The sequence below is a fragment of the Gymnoscopelus braueri genome, assembly GCF_963280865.1.
Source record: "Gymnoscopelus braueri genome assembly, chromosome: 14".
In the NCBI taxonomy this organism is placed as follows: domain Eukaryota; kingdom Metazoa; phylum Chordata; class Actinopteri; order Myctophiformes; family Myctophidae; genus Gymnoscopelus; species Gymnoscopelus braueri.
Window position 1 is genome coordinate 35,349,665 of NC_137619.1, and position 27,717 is coordinate 35,377,381.

The 27,717-nt window shown below is 41.9% G+C and overlaps 3 protein-coding genes across 3 annotated transcripts; all 3 read left to right on the forward strand.

Annotated features, from left to right (window-relative positions):
- Positions 1-1,550: 1,550 nt before the first annotated feature.
- Positions 1,551-2,336, forward strand: LOC308100612 (transmembrane protein 41B-like; the record flags this gene model as incomplete). The annotated part of the gene is made up of 1 exon (XM_080449678.1): positions 1,551-2,336. The coding sequence occupies exon 1, from the start codon at positions 1,581-1,583 to the stop codon at positions 2,334-2,336; it is 756 nt and encodes a 251-aa protein (XP_080305804.1). The 5' UTR covers positions 1,551-1,580.
- Positions 2,337-5,182: 2,846 nt separating this feature from the next.
- Positions 5,183-17,485, forward strand: adam8a (ADAM metallopeptidase domain 8a; the record flags this gene model as incomplete). Its single annotated transcript, XM_080449679.1, has 24 exons — positions 5,183-5,248; positions 5,345-5,451; positions 5,667-5,740; positions 5,856-5,934; positions 6,990-7,066; positions 7,558-7,756; positions 8,147-8,224; positions 8,390-8,458; positions 8,822-8,991; positions 9,183-9,264; positions 9,358-9,500; positions 10,013-10,190; positions 10,287-10,376; positions 11,925-12,120; positions 12,234-12,315; positions 12,435-12,615; positions 12,718-12,804; positions 12,896-12,980; positions 13,874-13,988; positions 14,123-14,315; positions 14,679-15,119; positions 16,046-16,102; positions 16,271-16,321; positions 17,474-17,485. Exons 1-24 carry the CDS (start codon positions 5,203-5,205, stop codon positions 17,483-17,485), a joined length of 2,892 nt encoding a protein of 963 aa, XP_080305805.1. The 5' UTR covers positions 5,183-5,202.
- A 1,464-nt stretch (positions 17,486-18,949) lies between these two features.
- On the forward strand, positions 18,950-24,705 carry spef1 (sperm flagellar 1; the record flags this gene model as incomplete). The annotated part of the gene is made up of 6 exons (XM_080449680.1): positions 18,950-19,058; positions 19,686-19,797; positions 20,654-20,790; positions 22,708-22,780; positions 23,573-23,669; positions 24,567-24,705. The coding sequence occupies 6 exons, from the start codon at positions 18,950-18,952 to the stop codon at positions 24,678-24,680; spliced, it is 642 nt and encodes a 213-aa protein (XP_080305806.1). The 3' UTR covers positions 24,681-24,705.
- Between the last annotated feature and the right edge of the window lie 3,012 nt (positions 24,706-27,717).

A 27,717-nucleotide genomic window follows, 5' to 3' on the forward strand; every position in this document is an offset into this window, starting at 1 on the left:
GCCTACCGTGCATGTTAAAATCATGCAGGCCTAGGTTACATTATTTCAGACCATTTTCAAAGCATACCTTTTTCACATTTTGGATTTTTTTTTGGGGCCAATTTCACATTGAGGTGCCCAGACTATGCCCACTCTTCCTGTATCCATTCAACAGACACTAAATAAAGGCAAGCATTCAATTCCCGATTTGAAGGGATTTCCAATGCTACAATAATGATAGTCTAATGAATTTAGTGCACATTTAGTGCAACAAAGTAAAAAATTGCTCTACAGACCATGTTAAAAACAGCAAACAACAAAGCAAAATCAGAATGCAACATTATTAGTAATGTTGGGCAGCACTCTTGTTGTTAGGCATAGGCAACAGTTCCAAAACTTCAGATCATCATCGTCATTAAGCTCAGTGGTGAAAGAAGAACTCAAATGTTTACTTAAAAGTAAAAGTATCAATACTGCAATAATAACTCTCGTATTCAGAAAAGTAAAAGTAGCCTATAAGTATTAGCATCAGCATTATACTTAAAGTAGGTAAAAGTAGGTAAAGTAAAAGTATGCAGAAATCTTCCATTTCATGTTTTCAAAATGTATAAAATCATTTGAAAATAGCAGATCTACAAGCTCACAAGGCATTGCATCACATTGTGAGCTTGTATATCGCCTATTTTCAAATAGACAAAGTCTAAGGCTGAAATGCTTAATGCACGTTTTGTAATAATATTTAAAATCTACAAAGTCACTAGTAACTAAAGTTGTCCAATAATTGTAGTGGAGTAAAAGTATAATATTTGCCTCTGAGATGTAGTGGAGTAGAAGTAAAAATACTGAAAATTGGAAATCCCAGTGAAGTAACAATTGCTCAAAAGTGTACTTAAGTACCTACTAGTAGCCTACTTGAGTAAATGTACTTATAAGAACATAATTCTGATCATTTCACCTACCTGGCTGTCCCTTGGGGAATGGATGGCAACTAAACGTAACGTTGTTGTTAAACTTCCGCCGCGAACACTAAACTATCGGTAGAGGTTTACTGTATCCTAGCAACGCGCTGAGTCTGGCTGGTTACACGGAAAGTGGTGGCCTATCGAACTATGTGACGGCAGTCGAGAGTCAAGAGGCATCTCTATGGCAACGGTTTCTGTTATGTGTGACGTCAGACCACATGCTTTGCAGCAGATATAAGTGATACGCCTACTCTCATAGATATGTAGCCTATATGCCTTAGGCTACATGTTAAATCATATTGCAGTCTCTATTTTAATGTAATAATATTCATTATTACATTAAGTCATCATCTAAACAACAAATGTCACACACCAGTCCTCCCCCTTCGTCCAAGAAAGGGCTATAGTGTGAGAGATAGATACCAGAAAGGGGTCCCAAATATGATAACTGCATAATAGAATCTAACAACAGTACAGCATTTAACAATTTATACAGAATCAAAAGCTGGAGTAGCTGGAAAAATGGCCAAGAAACCAAGAGAAAGAAGTTTGCTGTCTTCACCTGAGCAGCCAAAGAAGACAAGTCCTGATGAGCCTCAAGAATTGAAAGGGACACAGTATGGAGGGGGCTCAGTGTGGATGTCTCTCCTCATTCTACTAGCTGTCTTTACCTGTTCTTCCTTGATTATGTATGTGGTCTACAGGAACTTCCCAGAGCTAAGTGATGATGACATGGACAAGATTAAGATCCCCAAAGACATAGATGATGTCAAAGCACTGGGGACTGTCCTGTCCAAATACAACGACACGCATTACACCCGAGTGTTGATGGCCTACTTCACGACATATATCTTCCTTCTGACGTTTGCAATCCCTGGAACAGTCTGCCTCAGCATCCTGTCAGGATATCTATACCCATTCCCTCTGGCTCTCTTCTTAGTCTGCCTGTGCTCTGGACTGGGTTCCTCCTTCTGCTATATGCTTTCATACCTGGTGGGGAGACCCTTGGTCTACAAATATTTCACAGAGAGAGCTCAGGAGTGGTCTCAGCAGGTTGAGAAGCACAGAGACCATCTAATCAATTACATCATCTTCCTGAGGATAACGCCTCTTCTCCCCAACTCTTTCATCAATATCACCTCACCTGTGATCGGTGTGCCTCTGGGGGTCTTCTTCATTGGAACCTTATTTGGAGTTGCCCCACCATCCTTCGTGGCCATCAACGCAGGTACAGCACTATACAAAATGACCACAGCCCGGGAGGCAATGTCCTGGAACTCTGCGCTCATGTTGGCCGTACTCTCTGTGCTCTCCATACTGCCTGTCTGTTTCCAGAGAAAACTGCAGCAGAAAATAGAGCAGAACGGTGGTTCTCAAAGTGGGGTCCCCACCTAAATGGGCCATTTCAAACTGTCAATTTGAGTAAAACTGGTGCTGCTGAGCAGAAGCAGAGTGCAGGTTCATGATTGCTTCATTTGTCACTCCAACGGACCTGCATCTGAACTAAGTGGATGTGCGAATATTTTCTTTGCAAAATCTGGGGTCCTTGAAATTAAAAGGTTTGAGAACCATTAGAAACACCAGACTGCTCAACACCTCATCCTTCACTGTCCTTGGCTCAGGAACAGTACATGCAGCTGTGTAACTCAAATCAACCTTCTCCGCATCCCCATGACCAAGCTCTGTACCATGGCCGACCACTGACCAGGCCTTCTGCTTGGCTGCTCCTTGACTCTGGAATGCCCTCCCTGACCACCTGAGAGCACCGCAATCTGTTTTAAAAGAGAAATAAATACGTTTTTTTTAGCTACACTTGTTTTTCTCCTAGGCTTTATGCCCTCACGTAATTTTAATGCTTTTAAATTATTTTATAACTTTGTCATGTTTCACACAAATATTTTACCCTGATTGTAGCACTTTGTTTGCTGTAAAAGTGTAAAGTGCAATATAAATTGAATTCATTATTATTATTGTTAAATTGCTTTGTCTAAACGAAACATCTGCTGGCCATCGTCTGTGACCACTGGCAAAATAAATGTGGTCAAGTCACAAAGACTGGCCCGTCCTTTGTTTAGTTTTTTATATGTAATTAGTTGCTAAATGTGGCACATCTTTAAAATAGAAGAAAAATGTAAGCTGTGTATTAGCATTTTTGTGTAAACACAGAGATTCAGTTTGGACCTCTGTTGTCTTAGCCTGGAATCAATACCTTTTTCGGATGTGTGATCCGGTCGGGAGCGGAAGCAACCCTATGCCTCACCCCCAAATAACCCCGGCCGCGATCACAGGCATTGTAATTTTAGGGCCTACCTAATAAAATCCTTGATGCAGCGTTGCTTAGCTTATTTTTAAAATACAAAATAAATGTAAATGTAAGTGTACTTTCCGAAGACTATTTAGACTAGTCTACCTTTGTAATCGATTCAGCATTTAAATTGGGGAACCAAAACAAAGCGGCTCCACAGAACCGAAAGCCGGAAGCTATTTCTTTTCTCTTTTTTTATGGACCGGATCACACAGGCCATTTAATAACGAATACCAGGCTTTCCTCCGAGGTGGAAAGACTGGTGATGCGAGGTTACTGTTGTCTTAGTTACGCTCATGACCTCTGTTTTCATGGTTAGGGCCCTGCAGGCTGTGGGATCTCTAGCCTAAACCCAAACATTTAACTTCACAAACACTATGCCTAACCCTAACCTTAACCCTAACCTCACAGAAATTATGCCTAAACCTAACCTCAAAACCCTGTCCACCTGGGCGAAACACTGGGAAAAGAGACTCTCCCTTACACAGACACACACCGCCAAACATGTCAGAACCATAGACTTCTCATGGTTGTGGGTGGCAAGAACGATTCTATGTGGGGTTGTGTAGCGATTTTCTTTTTCTAGGTCATTCAAAGTCTGGTCAGATGATGTGGATGAGAGAAGTTCATAGGAAAATACCAGGTGATGTCTCAGTTGTAGCAGCATAGAAGAAGAGCGATGCATCGGGAACACATTAAGTCTCAAACAAGCGTCCAAGGTTAACATGTTCTAATTTATTGAAAGACAGACAGTCATATATATACATACAAGTTCAATGTGGAACATCCCATTTGAGGCGGACTCAAATGGACGGTTTAAACTGGTTACAATCAAGGAAGCCTCTCTATATGTTTATTGTGATCTGGGGTGCAAAAGTTCATGGTTAGGTGGTTAGCGGAACACGCAGCATCAAAGGCCCACAGACATCCTTTCTGTTAAGGTAGCAAGATGTGCCGTGGTCATAGAAGGCCACTTCTTCTTCTTGCACAAGCGCTAAAGCCTCTTGTGCGTTGCAGGGTGCAAATGGCCTCCCCGTCTGATTTCGCTGGGAGATGAACATCTGGTCCTTGTAGATAACCGTGTTCTTCTGCAAACATGTCAATGTTTCTAGACAAATTGCTTAACACTAATTAATTAGGCTGAGATAAGAAAGGACGCAAACTTTCTGAAGTTCCCTAAATTTAGTATGCTGGCCCATCCATCTCATGATGGCCTGTCAGCACAGGTGTGTTACTTACTCACACCCATTGTATAATATTCACTACAGGTTGTCATACACAGGGATTCCAACAGGATTAAATCACTCTCCAAAACTTAAACCATGCATACTGAGCACATAATCCAAAGTTCTGCATATAGTTTGACTGTGCACATACTGCACAGTATGGACTAGTATTGTGTTTTGAGCTTCAGAGCTTTGAACTCTGCACTTCCGTCATTTGACCAGCAGATGACGACAAAGGCCAATTGAGCTTTTGCACCAAAGGTGGTGTAGAAACACTTCTTGAGAGTGTTTCAAACTTTAAATGCCATGTAAAATGAGTGATGATTCATCACTCATTTTTGAAAGAGCCAAAAATAAATTGATTATAATTATTGAAAGTGTTGATATAAACTGTATTTTATAGCCACTGTAGGCTATAAAACCCTACCGCATGATATAATGCTCATCTCAGAAAATACATTAATACAATAAATAACTTATATACTAGACGTAATCAAAGACATATTAGCATTTACTTTTGGCTTACAGTCAGCATTACTTAGAAAATCGCTTTTCTTCAAATTCTGACTTCTCATTGACACAGGCCATTATGACTCAGTCCAATATGTTAATGTCCAGGATATTACTCAGTGAGAGGGAGGAGTGCTCTGGGTCCTTGGTATTTCACTGAGACAGCAAGAGACGGCATTCATTCACAATGAGGTCGCGGACCGTTACAGATCACAGCAGCATGTTTTATTCTGGCTATTTTATTTGTCTCTATATTGCCTCTTGGGGTGAGTATAGTTTTCTTTTCTTTTTTTCTCCTTTCTTTTTTCTTTGTAGTTCTTTATTTATTTGTTTATTTATTTATTTTCCTTCCCAACTTCAAGGAGTAACTGTGAGCAGTCTGAAGAAACTACCTCATGTGCTGGAATATGAAATTGTAACACCTCAGAAACTTGGGAATATAACTGAAGATCATTTTTCTTCACACCAGGTAAAAAAAAAAAATCTTTCTCTTTTTTACTTTACATGTCACGTTGCTCATTATTTGTTGTTTTCATTACCAAATGTTTCTAAACAGATGAAGTCACATTTGTTTCTCTCCTGCTGCTTTTCTCTGTGCCTGTGTGCCTGTGCATGTGTGTGTGTGTGTGTGTGTGTGTGTGTGTGTGTGTGTGTGAGTGTGTGTGTGTGTGTGTGTGTGTGTAGACATACCCTGACATAATCCGGTACTCTCTGACAATAGCAGGACAAAACTACACTCTTTACCTGGAAAAAAACAGGTGAGATGACTTTTAACATCACAGGAAACAAGAACTGACTGAATTGGCAAAAGACCACCATATGGTCTATTCTGCATGTACAATACACTGTCCTGATCACATTTTATCATTTCAGAAATCTTGTTGGGGGAAGCTATTCTGTGACACATTATTCAGAGGATGGCACCGAAGTCACAAATACTTCCTATAATAAGGTACTGTAGTGTTCTTTACATTGAGTCATTTTACTCATTCACTGCCACTGACGTAATAAACGTAATTATTCCCGTTTACCAATGCTGCCACTGACGTAAAAAACGTAATTGTAATCTTTTCAAAAAAGAAATTGGTTTTTTTTTCCAAATTTGACCCAAAGACCAAGGAGATATGATTTTTCGAAGATCTAGACTCCCATCCACTTCCTTGTTAACTTAAAACTTAAAAATTCTGTATCTCGGCTCCTGAGTACTTTTTTCTTTCCGATGAAAAATCTCTGGCAGTGTGCAAACGCGGCCAGCATTAATTGTGGCAGTGAATGAGTAACACATTTTAAACATACTATTAACCACTGTATTGTATTGAGAATGACATGAATACTGCATAATGTGCCTCACAGTCACAACTATACTGTACTTGTTTTTAACACACTATATCTTCCTGATCTAACCTAAGATATAATATTATGACAAATAACATAACAGTCATGTGTTCACCGCCTTAATCAAAAACAAAGCAATGGGCAAGAAATGTTTTAAAAAGAAAGGAAAAAAGGTCACTGTTCAGGCTGTTTCAAGGTTCAACCTGCTGATTAGAAAGTCTTCTAGTGCTCCATAGAATTCAGACCCTGAAACCTAAAGGGCAGCTCACGGGCTTGGCAGCGTAAAGAAAATACTCCATTCACAGGATATCCTGTGCCATCTACCCTTTGGGTTTCATCGGTTAGCCACGCTTGTTTTTCTATGCCTGTATTAGGCAGGGCCTCGTGCCACTGGCGTGGTCTCATCCTCAGCTTAATATCACATCATCTGAGCTGTTCAAATAGGAGCAACTTTGGTTGTGTAAATGCAGGGTGAAATTCCATTTGAGAAGTATTTTCAAAATACAAATATAATATCCTCTATCTATCAAGACCGAGCGACGCCATTGTGCGCTTGTAGATCGGCTAAGAGATTTGGTATAGATGGAGAAAATGAGGGTCCATAGAGCCCAGGGGGTCTCCGGTCAATGAAGTATATACGGTTCAAGTGGTTAATGATTCATGTTGTTTCAGGGTCACTGCTTCTACCATGGACACATTCTGGAAGTGGAAGAGTCTTCAGCCAGTATAGGACTGTGCTCAGGAGTAAAGTAAGGGGAGCAGAATGTACATCGATTGCTAATTACTATGGGAGTATTATGTCACTAAACTGCATGCACAGTGAAATTAAATCCACAACATGTAATGGGAATTGTGTCTGATATTGATGAGGAATCACTAGAAGTGTTAAATCCACCAGTGTTTCCAAATATGTACTGACTAAACAGAGGAGCTAGCCCTGGCAGTCCATTACCTGTAACCCAAATTAAATCCTTTTGTTACAAGTCCAGGCTGATCTGCCTAACCTGTGTTGTGTTGCTGTAAAGTACATTTATCGCTGATCCTCTAGTCTTGTCTACTCAGCAACTGTGCACACAAGCCAAAAAAAAGAAACTGTGTCATGATCGTAATGATCATATATTGTATCGTAATTTTTTATTTTTTTATTTTATTATTATTTGTTTGAGAACTGCATGATCATGTTATATTTGATCAAGGGGAGATATTTTATGAAAGATTAATCCTCTTTTCCCTCCCATAGGGGGTTTGTACAGCTTCAGGACCAGGTGTACCTCATTGAACCTCTTACCACCTCTGAACCAGGACATCAGACTGGTTTTCATGCTGTTTACAACTATAAGCACCTAAGGAGGAAGAGAAGCTCCTGTTCTAATGGAAACACAACCACCTTCTATGATCATGTATCCAGCCCCTCTGGACTGTTCCAACTCAGTGGCCTGGTAAACACACACAACATGAACACACATACATACTGGTACACACACACACACACACACACACACACACACACACACACACACACACACACACACACACACACACACACACACACACACACACACACACACGTCACACACACACACACACACACACACACACACACACACACACACACACACACACACACACACACACACACACACACACACACACACACACACACACACAAACACACACACACACACACACACACACACACACACACACACACACACACACACACACACACACACACACACACACACACACACACACACACACACGTGCACGAATGCACGCACAAAGACAAACACACAATATTTATAATATCTAACTTCTTCAATATTCAGAAAAGCAGAGCCCAGACCAAAACCCAAACTGGAAAACCACGGATAGTGGAGATGGTTCTGGTGGTTGACAACACAGAGGTATGAGATAATGAACTATTGATGAATAAACTATCACTGTCATCTAATATGAATCCCAGTATGACTATTATAATGTCAATACTATGTCACTCACTACTATTAGCTTTTTTAACATTTCTCAATTGTAAATGCTTTTACTGATCAAAATCTATTCTTTATTTGCAGTATAAGAAGTTTGACAGCAGGAAGTCAGTAGAGACCAGAATGCTTGAAGTAGCCAACCATGTGGACAAGGTATCTTGCTGTTATGAATAGCTCATTCAATATTAGAATTGTGAATGATTCAATCCTGCTTCTGTGAGTTGCGAAATGGGTTTAGCTGAGAAATGGAAAACAAATATGCTGATTAACCTGCAGATCTGTCTTGAATGATGAACATGAGCTAGACTAATGGTCACATGTTATTACTCATAACTAACAGAAGCACATTTCAAATGATCTGCGTCTTTTCAGTGGTGTCTCGTAGATTAGATCTTTGGCATGGTGTGTTGTACATGAACACCAACATTGATCATGACCATACAATAAAGTGAATCAGAATTTATTATCACTGTGAGCTTAGCATGCATTAACAGCTTCTGTTACCCATGATTTCAGTTGTATCGGCCTGTGGGTGTTCGTGTGATGTTGGTCGGCTTGGAGATGTGGTCCTATCGAGATCAGATAGAGGTCAGCACTGATCCTGAGGTCTCCCTCGTGCGCTTCCTCGAGTGGCGACAGAAGAGCTTGCTTCCACGGACCAAGCATGACAATGCACAGTTTGTCACGTAAGAGACAGCTACACTGAGTGTTAATTTAACTCTGAGAGTGTACCAATGTAACCAAATGGACCTTTAAGTTGGTTACATTTGTACTCTCTCAGTGTTACAAATTACAGTGAGGATTTGACTGTGTATAATAAGCACTGGTTCAAGATGTATTTGTGTAGCATGTGTTGAATTCATTCCCCTTGGTTCAGAGGCGTGGATTTCGAAGGTTCAACAGTCGGCTTGGCCAACACTAACGCCATGTGCACCGCCAACTCTGGAGCTGTCAATGAGGTGAGCATGCTTTATGTTTCCTGTGTAACAATGTGTAATTCACTGGATGTCTAGGAGAAAAACATATTCCATTTTACTTCTCTATGTGCCCAGGACCGTAGCTCAGACCCGATAGGAGTTGCATCGACCATCGCGCACGAGATGGGTCACAACCTAGGCTTGTCCCATGACACTGAACACTGTACCTGTGGCTCCTCAAAGTCAGCCAAAGGCTGCATCATGGCTGAGAGTGTTGGGTAAGCTCAACTTTTAACTTGAACCCCCAGGTGGTGCAGGAGTAACGTTCCTGTCCAAGTTCGTGGAGGCTAGTGGCTTGAAATTTCCACTGTGCCTCTGGCTTGACCGGGCGCCCATATGAACACGATTGTCCGTGTTCGCGGGAGGGAAGCCGGGTGGGGAGGCCGGGTGGGGAAGCCGATATCTGTCTCTGCACTAGTGACTCAGGTTGGTCAGAGCACCTGTTCAGTGGGATGTGGAACTAGGTAGAATAGCGTGTTCCTCCGCATACGTTATGTCCTCTTGGTGAAACGCCACACTGTCAGGTAAAAAGAAACGGCCTTGATGTCACACGTATCCGTGGAGACAAATGGTTGTCTGTGCTCTCCCTAGGACCAACTGCAGGGCTAGCAGTGACAAAGGGACAAGAATACATAGGGGATTCGGAATAGGTGTAACGGCTAAGATTCTACAAATCACTGTACTGCGTTAAAATCCACAGTGAAGCTAACATCCCTCTGTCTCTGTCTAGGATCATGTATCCCCATATGTTCAGTAGCTGCAGTCAGCAGCAGCTCAGCAGATTCCTGGATCAGGTGAACCCTTCCTGTTTGTTGGATACTCCCTCTACAAGTCGAATCTATGGAGGAGCAGTGTGCGGAAATGCATACCTGGAGCCTGGAGAGGAATGTGACTGTGGCACTTTACAGGTTTGATGTTAAGATCAGTAGAATAAAACACACAGAGACAGGCATGCACAATCACACTTACCGTTTATACATTTAACCTTCTTCTCTCTTTCTCAGGAATGCAATAATCCATGTTGTAATGCCACTACTTGCAAACTCAAAGAAGGAGCCCAGTGTGCAGAGGGAGAATGTTGTCACAACTGCCAGGTACAGTAACACTTACACACATACAAGCAAACATGTACAGTACATGGGTGCACACATACACACATACAGCCCAACCTAGTCAATATAGATGTGTCAGGTCACTGTATGACAGGAATATGGCCAATCAGTAAAGAGGAATTACCTCTTACTGTAGCAGGGGTGTAATTTGGGGTCCCAAATGTTTGCATTTAATCAAAAATGCAGTTATTTTATGCATATGTTCTCCATCTCTGAACGTTTTTGCAGATTTGACTCACATGCGTGTATGTGTGTGTGTGTCTTTGTGGGGGGGGGGGCGTGTCTTGTGCATATACAGTATGACTAGGTCACAAGTGTATATTCTGCTGGGGCCTATGTTGTTCAGTGCTGTATACAGTATGCAAGTTCCACGTGGAATGTTCTGCATCTATCAGGCACATGCACACCAAGTATTGGTACCTTCCGGATTATCTTCATAGGAGAAAGTGGCCTTTTTCATGCCTTTCTGTCATTCATATCTCTCTTGCTGAACCACAGTTGCTCTCCGCCCTGCTCTCATTCAATACAAAGGAGCTATGTCCTTTTATTTCCCCCTCTTGATACAGTAAGTCTGGTTTTCGCAACAAACACGGGAACTGGCGTGCTCAACTCGAACGTCTTCAGAGTATGATGTAACAATGCACAGCAGCAGATTCTCAGTATTTCTGAGAAATTGTGGGTGGATTTGAGAGGTGTGAAGTCTGCTTTGAGGACATGGATGACAACTCATAACGCGAGTTTGAACTTGGTTCCATTGATAAACTTTTTGACGGGTCTTTATCTCAGGATATCCTAGTGGTATTACCTCCTACCAGGTTTAGAGGTACTGTTTACATGTCATATTGAGAGAATGTTTATGGTTATACCAAATATTATGGTTTTATAAACCCTACCATAAATTCATTAGCCTACATCACCGTTTCCTCTAGTAAAAAAAAAAAGGAAATTTATTTGGGCTTTTTGTGCCTTTATTTTAGAGAGGGATAGGGAAAGTAGGCTGACAGGAAATGGGGAGAGAGATGGGGGGGTGACACGCAGCAAAGGTCATCGGGAACGGGAGTCGAACCCGCGACACGCTGTCAGGCTGGCATTGCAGCCTAGGGTGCCTGGACCGTCACGCTACGGCCCAGGCCCATTTCCTCTAGTTTGATCAGAATTTGCAACTCTGCCTCTTACGAAATAACACTTAACTGAATGTGTGATGTCACATCACATGAGTCATGATTCTAAGTATCACTTCCACCAGTAGAATACTCAGGAAATGAATGACTTCTGAGGTTGCATCATGATCATCCGTGTTCTCTGACACAGATTAAATACTTGCCATTACCTAACTTTTTATGAAGTGACATAATGAATGTTATTTTTTACATTCAATATTAAATATTTCCTTTTTGTTAACCATCTATCATTGCCCTTCAAAAAAAGTGGTGAGAGATTAATCTTTTCTGGATCTACGTGGAAACTGTGTTGATTAGAGTAGACTGACTCGGATGGTTTTGTTTAAAACTTCCTTTCTTTACTTTTCAGTTAAAGCCAACAGGCACCATTTGTAGACCAAGGTCCGGGGACTGCGACCTGACAGAATCCTGCACAGGTTTCTCTGCCTTCTGCCCCACTGACGTCTATACGCAGAATGGCCTGCCCTGCAACTATGGACGTGGATACTGCTATAATGGACAGTGTCCTTCACATAAACAACACTGCAAAAGACTCTGGGGACCAGGTAAAACTACGATATCACACAGCAATGTTGTAGGACATAATCCACACATCTGGTATTTCTGGCTCATCAGTTTGATTCTGATAAATAAAAACCTCTGACTGACTCTGGTTCAGATGCTGAGGTGGCTGCAGATGCCTGCTTCAACAAGGAACAGAAATGCATAAAGACGCTGTTTGGACAGAGGTGTTCAGACCGGTATGTTATCATTCCCAACTTCTAGTGCACCTCAAAGCCAGTCAATAGCAAGGTATTCTAATGTGCGGTGTGTATTGTTCATTGGGGACGCTATCCTGTGTGGTTTTCTTTGGTGGCAGGGATCTGAAGTGTGGGAAACTGTTTTGCTCGGGCGGCTGGGAGTTCCCTGTCACATCCAGGAAGTCCTTTGTCACGCTGTCAAATGGTGTGACGTGCAATGAGGCCACCATGGACCCTAAAGACAGCTACCCATCGGATCTGGGAATGGTCCCGACTGGCACCAAGTGTGGCCACAATATGGTATGAAAACCACCAATAGTGTTACTGATAACACCCAAGCATCTTTAACTGTATTAGTTCATATTCGTGTATGAATTCTGTCATACTGTATGGGTCTCTCAGGTTTGTTACAATCAACGATGTGAACACACGAACAACATCAAGACTTACGGAAAAGATGACTGCTCTGTTAAATGCAACAACAAGGGGGTGAGCTAGACATGTCTAACCCAAATATCATTAATCCATTCATTCATTCAACTATTATTTCAGAGAGTAACTTGTAACTTGTCTCTGACAGGTCTGTAACCATGAGAGGCAGTGCCACTGTAACCCTGGCTGGGCTCCGCCTTTCTGTGACATGGAGCTCTCAGAGATGCCCACAGGTACTGCTTTGTGTGTGTGTGTGTGTGTGTGTGTGTGTGTGTGTGTGTGTGTGTGTGTGTGTGTGTGTGTGTGTGTGTGTGTGTGTATGTGTGTGTGTGTGTGTGTGTGTGTGTGTGTGTGTGTGTGTGTGTGTGTGTGTGTGTGTGTGTGTGTGTGTGTGTGTGTGCGTGCGTGCGTGCGTGCGTGCGTGCGTGCGTGCGTGCGTGCGTGCGTGCGTGCGTGCGTGCGTGCGTGCGTGCGTGCGTGCGTGTGTAGACTGTATACTCGTGTACTGTATGTGTGTATAGACTGTTTATGTGTGTATATTCACACATGTCCCGTATGTGTTTTTGTCTGCCTGTGTGTGCGTGCGTGCGTGCGTGCGTGCGTGCGTGCGTGCGTGCGTGCGTGCGTGCGTGCGTGCGTGCGTGCGTGCGTGCGTGCGTGCGTGCGTGCGTGCGTGCGTGCGTGCGTGCGTGCGTGCGTGCGTGCGTGCGTGCGTGCGTGCGTGCACATGTGTATATGCATGCACTATTTATCGCATATTTACAAACCCCAGTGTGCATCTATTCCCCTGTGCTCTGAGGAGTTAATCAAGAGTTAAAGCTGGAGGGAGATGTCCTCATGGTCTAGAACAACTGTACTCTGTTCTGATGAGCACAATTGAACACTGATTTTAATGGGATTTCCCTGTTAGTCTGTTATATATTACAGTTCTGCTTCCTGTCTAGTTGACGTACACAGTGAAATGTCCACCCCCCCGAGCAATGACCGATACTTAATCAGTGTGTGTGTGTGTGTGTGTGTGTGTGTGTGTGTGTGTGTGTGTGTGTGTGTGTGTGTGTGTGTGTGTGTGTGTGTGTGTGTGTGTGTGTGTGTGTGTGTGTGTGTGTGTGTGTGTGCGCTCACACAGGACCAGATTTTGCTCTTGTTACTGGCATACCATCTGCAGTAGCCTTCCTTCTGCTGCTAGTCGTGGTCATTGGAGGTGTAATATGCTGCAGGAGAAGGAGAGAGTGTCCAAAGAGGTAAAACCAGACAACGTTCATTTCCTTCAGACAGGTTGATCACATTCTCTCGCAACTAGGCCATGCAAAAAAACAATAGGTTTTCTTTCCCCGGCCCATCTTTGATCAGAGCCTCTGTGTTTGTTCCTCAACAGGTATCTCCCCTCAACCACAGGACAGTCAAACCCACTATTTCGTTCGGGCAGTGGTCGGGGCAGCCCTCGCCTTGGGAGCTCACATATCAGTCAACCCACGTTTGTGGAGTCTTCAACCACTCAAGTCTGCAGACCTCTGTTTTCTGCACAGCCACTATCTAGAACTACAGTACCCAGCAGACCTGCTCCACAAGTGAGATTCCCTTTTGACAACATAACTGATTACACCATCAATATGAAAAAAGACCCCATTCTGTATCCTTCCATCATGTTGCATTCAGCGCATTAATATTTACACCCGTTGTTTTCCTGAAAATAAGAATTTGTTCTTAACCACTTGAACCCCAGGCCAGCATGCCTATTCTGTTACTTGAGACACATTTTGAGCTGGTAGATCTGCTATTTTTGATGAGGGGGTTTGGTGTAGACAGAAAAAAGCAGTCCGAGTATACAGTTGTAAATCCATTTCACTAAGACTAAAGGGTGCTTAGATACGAACCCTTGTGACATAAGCCTTTACACTGTTTAAATCCTCTCTGTCTCCATTCCTCACCAGCGACCTGGTAAAGGACCAGGTGTACCTCACCCTCCACCCGTTAAGGGACCAGGTGTTCCTCACCCTCCACCCGTTAAGGGACCAGGTGTTCCTCACCCTCCGCCCGTTAAGGGACCAGGTGTACCTCACCCTCCACCCGTTAAGGGACCAGGTGTACCTCACCCTCCGCCCGTTAAGGGACCAGGTGTACCTCACCCTCCACACGTTAAGGGACCAGGTGTACCTCACCCTCCACCCGTTAAGGGACCAGGTGTACCTCACCCTCCACCCGTTAAGGGACCAGGTGTTCCTCACCCTCCACCCGTTAAGGGACCAGGTGTTCCTCACCCTCCACCCGTTAAGGGACCAGGTGTTCCTCACCCTCCACCCGTTAAGGGCCCAGGTGTACCTCACCCTCCACCCAGCCAACCAGGTGTACCTCTGCCATCAAAGACTGAACCGGTAAGACAACACACACATAGCATGGTATCCTTTAACCCAGTGTTTCTCAAATGGGGGTACGTGTACCTGTAGGGGTACGTGGAGATATTACAATGGGACGTATAATGGAAAATATTAATATCCAGTCAGGGTGAAATGCTGACCATTTATTAGGAAGATTCGGGCAGAGTAACAGCATACAGATCATAAGGAACAGTCCTCCTGGCCTGTTCCGGCAGCCCCTCGGGGGACACAAGCCTCCTGAGCAACAATCTAAGACCTTCTTATAGTCCACTCTACCAGAGATGCTATTCTAAATGGTCTTACCAGGATATGTGCTAATGCTAAAGATAAAGGACACACAAATAGTTACAGAAGTATTGCATATATGGCATATGTACTATAGACAGATTATGCTGACAGAGGGTAGGAGTAAGCATCCGTCAGCTGTTAAGATTAACAGCTGCCGTCAAGTTAGAATTAGTCACATTGGTGAGAAAGCTTGCTGACTAGACATTGAATGATATTCAATAGAAGGAGAGTGGAAAATGTAATAATTTATTTTCTGTTTTATTCAAAAATAAAACATTGACAAACTTTGTATGAACCTGCTGATAGTAAAGTGTTAAACTAAATTAAATAACAAACAAATGTGACTAGCACATATTGACATCAAAACTGGCCTTACTGAAATGTTAAGGTCACAGAGTTAAAATCCATCTTCTCAGGAGGTACTAATAATTGCAACTATTTCACTAAATTTCTTATTTGTAATGTTATATTCTTTAAAAAGTGGATTATCATTAATTCATAGCATCACATGCTATGGTTCTCTCTTGCAGTTTTCTAGGCAAACGGTCGGGGAAAGGGTATTCGAAGCCAAAGAAGTTTGCATAACCTTACGTGTCTCTCTTTTAATGTCTAAACTCAATGATGTGTTCCTGCAGACTGGAAGGTCACCTAAGCAACCAACTGCTGTCCAAAGTAAAGTTGCATCTTTTGAGGTGAGATAAATATAACATCATACTGTATCTACAGTGTTTGAAACAAATTCATATCAGTTTGAATGATCATGTTAGTGATGTTGATGGGTTTACAAATTTGAAATATAAATTAACTAGTTTGCAATTATTAATACATATATTTTTTAATGTATTTATAATGTTTTATAGGCCAAGCCACTAGCTCCATCCAGACCTCTGCCACCACTTGGAACAAATCTGGTAAGAGAAATCATGTTTCTCTTTCTCTGCTGCACTGCCACAAATGAACGCACGCACACACACACGTTGCACACATGTATAATAATAATAAATAAATATAATAAATATATTTGATTTTGTCAGATCAAAACAAAGCCACCAGTGCCTCCAGTGAAGCCTTGTGGGATATCATCTCCATGGAAACAAACTCAACTGGTGTGTATTGCAAACGGCTCAGACTTTTTGAGATGTGCGTGTCTGACAGAAGCCAGTCCATTGGAGTTTTCTACTTGTGTATATATGTATGATGCGGTATATAAATACATATTGTAGTAAATGTAAACCGTGTGTCATGCAATGTCTCATATGAGATTCCTATGTGCTCGATATTAAACATACTCCCTGCTTGATACAGAGTAGGCATCTATAGGCAACATACCAGAGGTCTCAATAAGACTCACAGTTGGCATTTAAACATTCTTAACATAATTCAGGGAATTCAGATATTTAGGAGGGGAAAAAACACTGTGGTTTTGGATGCAGTCCCAACAGTAATGAGAAAGGAATGGTTCTGTGTTTAGGAGTATAAGGGTTATTTTGTGCACCAGGCCTGCACACTCTCCTGGCCACTGCTAAACAAATTAGTGATACAAAATATTACAATAATAATATTGTAATGTTTGTCTATATCAGTCAGAGAGAGAAAGACAGAGATACAGAGATACAGAGTGAGAGTGGGAGGAGGGGGGGGGGGATATGTCCAGGAACTGGCAAGGTTGGAAAGTGGAAATTATGGGATTGCATTGGGGTGGTGACTCATCCATGGTGTGTGTGTGTGTGTGTGTGTGTGTGTGTGTGTGTGTGTGTGTGTGTGTGTGTGTGTGTGTGTGTGTGTGTGTGTGTGTGTGTGTGTGTGTGTGTGTGTGTGTGTGTGTGTGTGCTCGTGCGCGCGTGCGTGCGTGGTTTTCCAGCCTGCAGGGAAGGCCGCCCTGCAGCCCCCCAGCAAGCCCAGATGACTGTAGGAGGAAGGCATCATAACCAACCAGCTCTTTAACCTCTTAGAAGAGAGGAGAAGACACAGTTTTACTGCCACTAGAAGTGGATTGATGGAATTCAACCAGTGGGTGTTGATGAGCCCTTTACGGCGACGTTGGTCTGTGTTGACCTGAACAGCAGAACTACTGAGCGACAGTGGTGGGCAGTAACTAAGTACATTTACTTGAGTACAGTACTTAAGTACATTTGTTGAGGCTATTGTTTTTTTTGCAAGCACATGACTTTCGCTCTGCTATATTTCAAATAGAAATATTGTACTTTTGACTCCACTAGGAACCCAGACTTATATTATGAATAAACTACTTAAGCCCTATTTCAAATATAGTGAAACTAGCACATCTACAGTGAGCTCACAGCACATTGCGACTTCTGATAGTTTTTCAGGGAAATGATCTAAATTTCAATGCAGCATTCATTGATATTAAAAGAAATGTACTTTGTAATTTGTACTTTTGTATACTTTTAGTATTTACTTAAGTATATGCTTTGTCCACGACCACCACTGCTGATGGAGGAAATGTATGAAACAGCCTCAGTTTTTGTGAGTCGTGATCAGATTTATTTCAGATATTTATTATTTCTCTTTAAATGACAACTGGCAATGCCAAGATTATTACTTTTTTGTCCTTTAAGGGAAAGACATCCCTGCTTTTATCTTGGGATGAGGGAACTAGCTTAGTAAGCACTTGCACTGACAATTTATGCTGTGATTATTTTTACTAACTGATGTTGCAGTATATTTCCTGTATTATGTGGTACAGCTTTCCAAGAAAGAACAGAAGAGATTAAGAGATTTTTATTTTTAAAATCTGGCATCGACACACGCACTTTACAGGAAATGATTTGTGGCTTTTGGATTGCCTTCAAACCATTTGGGAATTACTTATGCTTGACCTTACTGTGATTACTATGCATACAATTATTTTCCAATGAATGTTGATATCATGAGTTGACTGTAGATCTTTGAGATATTGTATTGAATGAATCTCATGATGTATAACCTACAAGAATCCATATCAAATGAAATGACCACAATGGCCTTAATTTAAGCCACAAATTATAGTTTTCTCAATTTTGTACGCTGACAATTAACTTGAAAAGTTGAGAATTATTTATTGAGATTTATTGTCTGTAAAACCATCTGGCAGAAATAAAACACAAATTTCACAACATCTTTTTATCATTGATTAATTGTATCTTCTGTTTTTTGTTCATATCACCTGCAAATATCAATTGTCAAGTAGCCTAGGCCAGTGGTTCTCAAAGTGGGGTCCAGGGACTTTCAGGGTTCCGTTAGGGGGTTCTAAATTGGCCCGTACAAATATGTAACTAAGGGTGCATTTGGTTCAATTTCTATACTGTCAGAGTTAAGGGGAGACCTCAAAATGGAAAAGTTTGAGAACCACCGAAGTATAGGCGACAATTTGGGCGAATGTGCCTGTATTTTGTCCCTTCATGAGTTGCCATAGTTAGTTGTAAATTGGTTACTATAGCAACGGAGCAAACAACCTGTTTGCGAGCTATACTAGTATTAGCTAGCAAGCACTTGCCGTTCAAACTGTACTCCTCCTACCCGATGTGGCGTTGCGAAAAATGGACCAAGAATTAAGTGAAGAGACATTGCAGGACTTGTACGCATGGATAGATCAAATATCATTGTCCCGTCCAAAGAGACACATCACTAGAGACTTCAGCGATGGGGGTAGGCTACGTTATTGGCTATTGGCCAGCAGTGCAGTTGTTTGACAGACAGTCGTCATTTTTGTAATCATAATTATAGTCACGTTTTTCAACAACTATCTATTGAATTGCAGTGGTGTACAGTAAAGTAGCTAAGTGCATTTACTCAAGTACTGTACTTTTTTTTTAGGTATTTTTTTTACTTTACTGGAGTATTTCCAATTTTCTGTACTTTTACTTCTACTCCATTACATCTTAGACTTAGAGGCAAATATCGTACTTATACTCTTCTACAATTATTGGACAACTTTAGTTACTATAGTTACTTTGTAGATTTTAGATATTATTACAAAACATATGGTACATTAGCCACTTCAGCCCAAGAGACTTCGGCTAATTGAAAATAGCCGAGCTTTAGATCTGCTATTTTCAAATGATTTTATTCACTGTGAAAACATGAAATGGAAGATTTGTACATAAGTACTTTTACTTTTGGTACTTTAAGTACATTTTAATGCCAATGCTTTTGTACTTTAACTCAAGTTAATTCTGAAAACCAGACTTGTACTTGTAACAGAGTATTTGTAGTATTGATACTTTTTCCACCACTGTTGAATTGACCCTGCAATGTCTGTTTACCCGTTTCTAGTAATGGCTGCAGAACTTGTTAAGCACTTCTTCCCTAAGTTGGTTGAGCTGCACAACTACAGTTCTGCAAACTCTACACAGCAGAAGCAGAGTAACTGGAGCATTCTCAACAGGTATAATAGATGTGTCTTTATGAATCTGCTGGTAGCATGATGGCTGGTAACTTCCAGTGGTGTCATTTGGATATTGAATGTAAAATAGGCAGGCGAATAGTCAATATTGGCCTTGGATCAAGACTATCATAGATGTGTTTTATTGATTTTGACATTTGCATAGATAGCCTTGATACAAGACATATTATATTATATGACATGACAGATGACTGTCTTGTCTTGTGGTCCAAGGCTACATAGATACAAAAGTAAAAGTCAGACTCGATAAAATACATACAAAGTTTGAGCACCACTGCTGTGAGTTGTGCTGTGGGCCTCAGCAGGGCTGTGAGAACTGATTTTAACACACCCACTCATCGTCTCCCTGGACACAGCCCTGGAATATAGCCAGCTATAGATTTATGGATTGCATTGTCACTGTAAACAGCTTATGTCCCATGATAGTATGATATTGCACATCTGCATATCGCATATCTGAAGAAAAACTGCAGGACTGCTACAACTCTCTTTTAAATATTTTAAATAAAAGCTGAAGACCTTTCTGTTTTTCTTTTATTGAGGCTTTTGATTATATGGCTTACACTGCACTGTAATTCTCACATTTTATCTGTGTTATTTTATTTCTAGCATTATTTTCTATTCTCTTAACCACTTTAACTCTGGCATCCCTATTTCGGGCATGGTATTAGATTTTCAAATTGTCAAACATTTCCCGAAATGTTCAAAAATCATGAAAATAAATAGCACATTTACAAACTCACAACACATCGCATCTGTCTAGCTGAATGGACTGACTTTACTGTAACATGTTTTGTTGATTGCAAACAACTTTACTTGTGTACTGTGCTCTGTGAAGGAAGGTGTTCGCCAAGCTTAACTTTCATGTGACTGAAGACACAGTGAAGAAGATTGTTTTGAGCTCCCCAGGAGCCATAGAGCCAGTACTGTGCAACCTCCGAGAGCAGATAGACAAGAAGCTGGACAACACTGGAGGCAATGTACTGCTCTGTGTGTGTGTGTGTGTGTGTGTGTGTGTGTGTGTGTGTGTGTGTGTGTGTGTGTGTGTGTGTGTGTGTGTGTGTGTGTGTGTGTGTGTGTGTGTGTGTGTGTGTGTGTGTGTGTGTGTGTGTGTGTGTGTCTCTGTCTGTCTGTCTGTCTGTCTGTCTGTCTGTCTGTCTGTCTGTCTGTCTGTCTGTCTGTCTGTCTGTCTGTCTGTGTGTGTGTGTGTGTGTGTGTGTGTGTGTGTGTGTGTGTGTGTGTGTGTGTGTGTGTGTGTGTGTGTGTGTGTGTGTGTGTGAATTGTTATGCTATATCTAAAAGAATATATTACTTGCTCAAGTCCTCTTTCTCATTTGTGGGACATGAAGTTTAGAAATAAAAAAAATCCCTTTTGATTACAGGATCTAGAGTATTACAGCACCAGGAACGAGGGAAAACGTCCTACCGGTACAGTCAAATAGCATTATGTTACTATTGCTTTATTGTCTTGCCTACGTTTTGTCTTTGCAGGTAGATTTTTACAGGACCATGTCTGACCTTGCTTCTTGACATAGAGAACTGGTGAAACATTCCTCAGGGGTAACAGGACCAATGAAATAGGGAAATCAGAGTGATTGCTTAATATAGGACTGCTGATTCGACAATGACTCGGACATGACTACACTCTGTGTGGTGCTTATATCCTAGGTGTTAGTGTCATGTGTGGAATGCATTAGCTGACACACTTGGAGTCGTTAACACTTGTCCAAAGCCATGCAATCCCAAGGTCTGCAGTTTTTCTTTTTCCGCAGCGGGGGAGGTGAGAGTAATATTAGAATTTCCTTTTTTTATAGCGCCACATGTTCCTCTCAGCTGACACAAACAAAGTCAGCATGATGGCATTGCCTCTGAGGTTTTCAAGTGAGAGGGGGACCTGGTGGTGACTGCTGTGAAAGCAACAAGAGCTGCTGCTCCAATAACCCACCTAATTCTGTCACTCGGAAATGAAATCTTTGTCTTTAGAAGAAGCGGTTTCCTGCCTTCTCTGCCTGGCCCGATGCCAACAGCTTGGGATCGAGGCAACTCATGGTTTACTTTGGGTTCATACTAGAGACTTCACTGACACCCCCCCCCCCCCCCCCTCACACAGACACACACACACACACACACACACACACACACACACACACACACACACACACACACACACACACACACACACACACACACACACACACACACACACACACACACACACACACACACACACACACACACACACACACACATACACACACACACACTTGTGAGGACATCAGAAATGTAGGATGTCAATTTAACATTTTGGGCCATTTTTAACTCTAAAGTTTAGAGTCTAAACGCACAACTAACTGCGGCACGTTGTGAGCCTATAACTACGGCGCACAACCAGCGTGCAACTACTTAAAGGTAAAACTCTACCATAGGACCACAATGGAAACAAGTCCCAGGACTTTTTTTGTGTTATCCTTTTAGCTCAAATGTCTGACTGTACCTCGTGCTGTTTACATTTATGTCTAATAAATTATTCTATCGATCAAACCCCTAACCCCCTAAAGCTAAACGTAACCACTAAATGCCTATACCCCAACCTGAAAGCAACCATTTATCTTGTGAGGAGCAAGGAAATTGTCCTCACAATGCCTATTTCTTAAATTGTACTATATTTGAGGGGAAATGTGGCCATCAGAAGTACAGTAAATACAAGTACACACACACACACACACACACACACACACACACACACACACACACACACACACACACATACTGGATGTTTAACAGCATCAGATAGGGGAGACCGGCAGACAATGCGTAGACGGGACCTCTTTTAGGGAGGGAACCAGAGACGTTTCCCACACCTCATCTCCTGTCCCTCTGACCTCAACCCAGTGCCCTCTCTTTCCTCTTTGTCCTCGGCCGTCTACACCCTCAACACTCACCACCACCCACACACAGAGTTCAGGTCCACATATCAACCCCTAACATCACCAGATGGTCTTTATCAGTGGCACTGAGCTCAGCACTGCTAGACTTCAAAGCCTCGGTTCTCCTTTCCACAGCGTCTGGTTATGTTAGCTGCTTATCGTGTGTATCTATCTGCCCCGGTGACCCCTATGTGTTTATAAAAGCTAATAGGACAGATACCTGCGGGTCTAAATCCGGCCTGGTTTAAGTTGGGTGTTATAGCCATTGACCGTTGACCATGTTCACACGGCAGCCATTTTGCTCTAACTTCATACTCAGGGCGGGTGAAGTTTCCCACACACACACACACACACGCACACACGCACACGCACACACACACACACACACACACACACACACACACACACACACACACACACACACACACACACACACACACACACACACACACACACCATTGCCCCATATGAATATGATCAGTGAAGCTATGGACAGACACTCCTAATAAAAACGAACAACATTTTGACCACATTAGTTGAGTTGTGATTGGCAAAGGTGTTCTTTTGTCTTACTCTTAACCCAGAACCACGTCGGGTTGAGGCCCGGATTCAGCCTCAGCTGCAAGGAGGTGGAGAGAGGACAAAAGACCAAACAATAACAGAAAAAAGCAGGTATTAGTCAAACAATTATTTTTCATCCTATTAATATGAATCAAAATTTAGGCTGTGTGGGTATTAACCACTTTTGCCATAAATGCCATTATGTAGATCTGCTATTTTTGCTATATTCACATACAGTGTAATCGTGTTTCTGGGGTTTTACTGTACAGCTCCGCCGTACAGATGACATTGGAGATGGATCCCGCTGTGCGTCTGATCCTGCAGGAGAAGGAGCAGGCTCTCATGGCTTCACAGGAGACCGTGGAGGTACAGTATGGACTGTCTCACTCTCTTAACTCTCAGGTCAGGAAATATACACAGATGACGGTCAGGACATCTGCAGACACAAACCTATTCCTGTGTCCTGTACAGGATGTGTAGCACTACATAGAAACCACCTGCAATGCTGGTGTGTGTGTGTGTGTGTGTGTGTGTGTGTGTGTGGGTGTGTGTGTGTGTGTGTGTGTGTGTGTGTGTGTGTGTGTGTGTGTGTGTGTGTGTGTGTGTGTGTGTGTGTGTGTGTGTGTGTGTGTGTGTGTGTGTGTGTGTGTGTGTGTGTGTGTGTGTGCGTGCGTGCGTGCGTGTGTGTGTGTGTGATCTGTGAGTCATGGCCTGTCAGCAGTGGTCAGTCAGTGAGTCAACGAACGCTCAGCGGAACAGACCGTTTTGATTTGTCCTGACCACAGTTCTTTTATTTTAACCACTTAAACGCTCTATTCTTATTGAAACGGACGCGTTGTGAGCTTGTAAATCTGCTATTTTTGCAGAATAGGAATAAGAGTAGAATAAGAATATTACGATTATTTTGTGTAGTATTATTAAATAGGTGCCCAAATTGACGTAGGATGTGATCTTCATCTCAACTTTAATGCCCTTTTTTCACTAATGACCTCATTTTAAGGTTCAGGTAATAGCATACACAGTATAGAGCTCTGATTACTTTGATCACAATCTGGGAACCCATTCAGAAAAAAAAGGGAAATTCTATTTTGTGTAGAGACAGGAACTCGGTTTGGCTCCTCCCCATTCTTAGTCCACGTCCTCCCGGGTGCTTCTGTGTTTATTCCTACTAACAACAACACTACATGTTTAAGGCAGCGGTGCTGACGGATTCTGCTGTTAGTGATCTTTAGTGTGTGTGTGTGTGTGTGTGTTTGTGTGTAGATCCTACAGATGAAGGTGAACAGGTTAGAGCACCTGGTGCAGCTAAAAGACATGCGCATTGAAGATCTGATACGACATCTGGAGACGTACAAGACCAGAGCTAAACTGCCCTGACACACACACACACACACGCACGCACACACACACATTGGTATTACTGTATTTCACTGGGTCCATGAGTGGCATTTTCCAGTTTTGTTTTGGCCATTTTTAACCTTAAAGGGTTAGTTCAGATTTTTTGAGTATTTTCTGTAGGAAATACTTACCATTAATGTAGTGGTTGCAAAGGTATTAATTGATTGCCCGAGTCCCGTGGTCAGAGTTATGGTCCGTTTCTGATAAATATGAAGTAGTTCCGGTAGATTAGTAGATTTGGTGTGGGCCGCTCATTAAAAATAAATTAATAAAAAAAACTAGCGTCATTTGTATTGTTGACCTATTTCTACCATATAGAGCAGGTTTCGTTCAATTTCGACCCCTCTGTCACATGGTACTAATGTTTGTGTCCAGAATCACTGCGCCGCGGCAGCCTACTCACGCACAAAATATATGACACAAAAAACATATACAAAAACAAATGCGTACACAAAAATAGCCAATCATGGTGCACGACACTGGCACGCAACTACATATATACTGTAAATCATCACTAACCCTTAGACCTATAACCGCTAAATGCCTACCATAGCCTCAACCTCTTCCTAACTCTAAAAATGTTTTTTAACCAATAATAACAACCATTTATCTTGCGAGGACCAGGAAATCTGTCCTCACAATGCCGAGTGTACACACACACACACACACACACACACACACACACACACACACACACACACACACACACACACGTTGTTCCTACTGGCTCGGAGACAAATCTCCAAGTGAAATAAACACATTTTCATGAAAAGGACCTCAGTATATCAAGACAAAAGAAGTTTTCCCTGAAAAATATGTTGAACTCTTTCACTCTGCCAAAATGAATCACAGCAGCTGGATAACTCACCAGCAGAATTATTATTCTCTCGCCCCATGTCAGCGTTGTCTAGATTTCTAATAAAGTGTTTATTTGGCGAAACGGTAGAACTTTGCTAATGTGACCCTCCTTAAAAATGTAGGTCATTCACGGCAGTGTCATTAAGCTATGAATGGAATACCCTGATTTACTGCTGCAGAACATTTTCATAATATAAAATGTGCTTGGATTCTAAGATGCTTTGATTTGAGGTGAAATGTCCTCAGTGAACTGTATCAACAAGGATTTAGCAATAGTTAAATTATACATTAAGTTATACATTTCCTCAGAACAGATTTAGTTTATCCAACCTTTTGGTTGGCTGGACAAGTATAAAAAATAGACACAACGTGTCATGATGTGAGTTTGTAGATCTGCTACTTTTTTTGTGAGGATTAGACACTTTAATACATAGTTGTTTATACATGGGGGGGGGGGTCTGTGTATAACAATATTTTGTATTCTGTGTTAATGTACATCAAATGGTGCCTTCAAGCAGCCTTTGACCTCCGACCTTGAAGAATAAATAAATACATTAAATACACTAAACACAACAGTGTCTTTGACAACTTTACTGTGTGAATTATAAAGAGATCAGGGAGTTAACCACATGAATCCTAGCCTCCTTATTCTGGGCATGTCCTAATAGATGAACATTCTGCAACAATAGCAGATCTACAAGATAACAATCAATAGCTTGTAGATCAGCTATTTTTGGCAAAGAGATTTAATGTAGAGGGGGAAAAAGGAGGGGGCAAAGTACAGACACATGGGGGACCCCGGTCAACAAAAGTGCTGTACTTTGTTGACCGGGGTCCCCCAGGGCTTTATACTAGGTCCACTAGTATTTCCCTCTCTACACCAAATCTCTTTGCCGAAAATAGCCAATCTACAGGCTCACAATGTATCGCAGCATGGTTGGTTGTGAGCTTGTAGAAGATCTGCTATTTTCGCCTTACGTTAGCCCAGAATAGGGACACTAGGGTTCATATGGTTAAGTGGTGAGATATGAAGCCAATTATCCTCCACTGTGTGTACAGTAACGGTAGTGAAAGAAGGAATGCAGACATGCAGTGACCTTAGATTCTAAAAGTGTTACTTTCATTTCCCTTTGTTTCTTAAAATACTTTTTTTTTTACTTTTGTGTTTCATACTCTGTCCTCTATTGACTGCTGATGGATGGGAATCATGAATGACAACATTTGTTATTAATTTTCCACTCTCAGACGTTTAGAGCCGCCTCGGTATTGAGGTGGTATAACTGGCAAATGATCTGTTAACATTAAGACCTCCTTGAGTCAGTGGCTAAAACACATGTTCTGTGTTTAAACCACCAGACAGACTGTCTGGCTGCTTTGACTGAACATAATAAAGCATTATAAACACATAATCCTATCTGGTGTGTACTACAGATAGAGTATAGTACAGCAGCCTCACCAGGAGATCTCATGGATTCTCATGAGTTTGTGTTTTCTTAGTTCGCTCCATGTTTTAAATTGCGGTCATCTCAGTGTAAAACTGATAAAAGTTCCAGAAACATGTCTGTCTTTATCTTTTGTCTTCCTCCTTAAACCCTGCAGGGTTCCTGATATAGACCAACGGGGTGGGGTGTTGGTATGTGTGTAGATGTTCTGATTGATATAAAACAGACATTACACTTTTGCCTTCTCTTCCCTGCTGACTAATTTGCTGTCAGAAAGAGTTTTTTCCCCTGAGGCTGTCAGAGCCGTGAACAAGGACAAAGAACAAAGAACATAAAACTAAAACTTCAATCTGTAAAGATCACGTCATTAGTTGCATAATGTTACTTGCACAATTATTGTAGATAAATAAGCTTAACTGATGCATGCGTGTATGCCTTCCTCACATTCGATACATCGTGATTCTAAATGACCCCCCCACCATTCTGCACATCCCTCATCGCTGCTAGAGATTTTACCATACCTGCCGTAAAGCGTTTTTTTTTTATCATAACTGCTGTTCTTACCTGTACTTTTTCACTTTATTTATTTATTTCAGCACATCCAGAATTAATATTATTATTATCTTGTATTGTTGTGCTAGCACAGTCTTAGCGGAACATGTCACTCAACATTTCGTTGCTCGTATCTGTATAAGTGAGTGACAAACCCCTCTTGA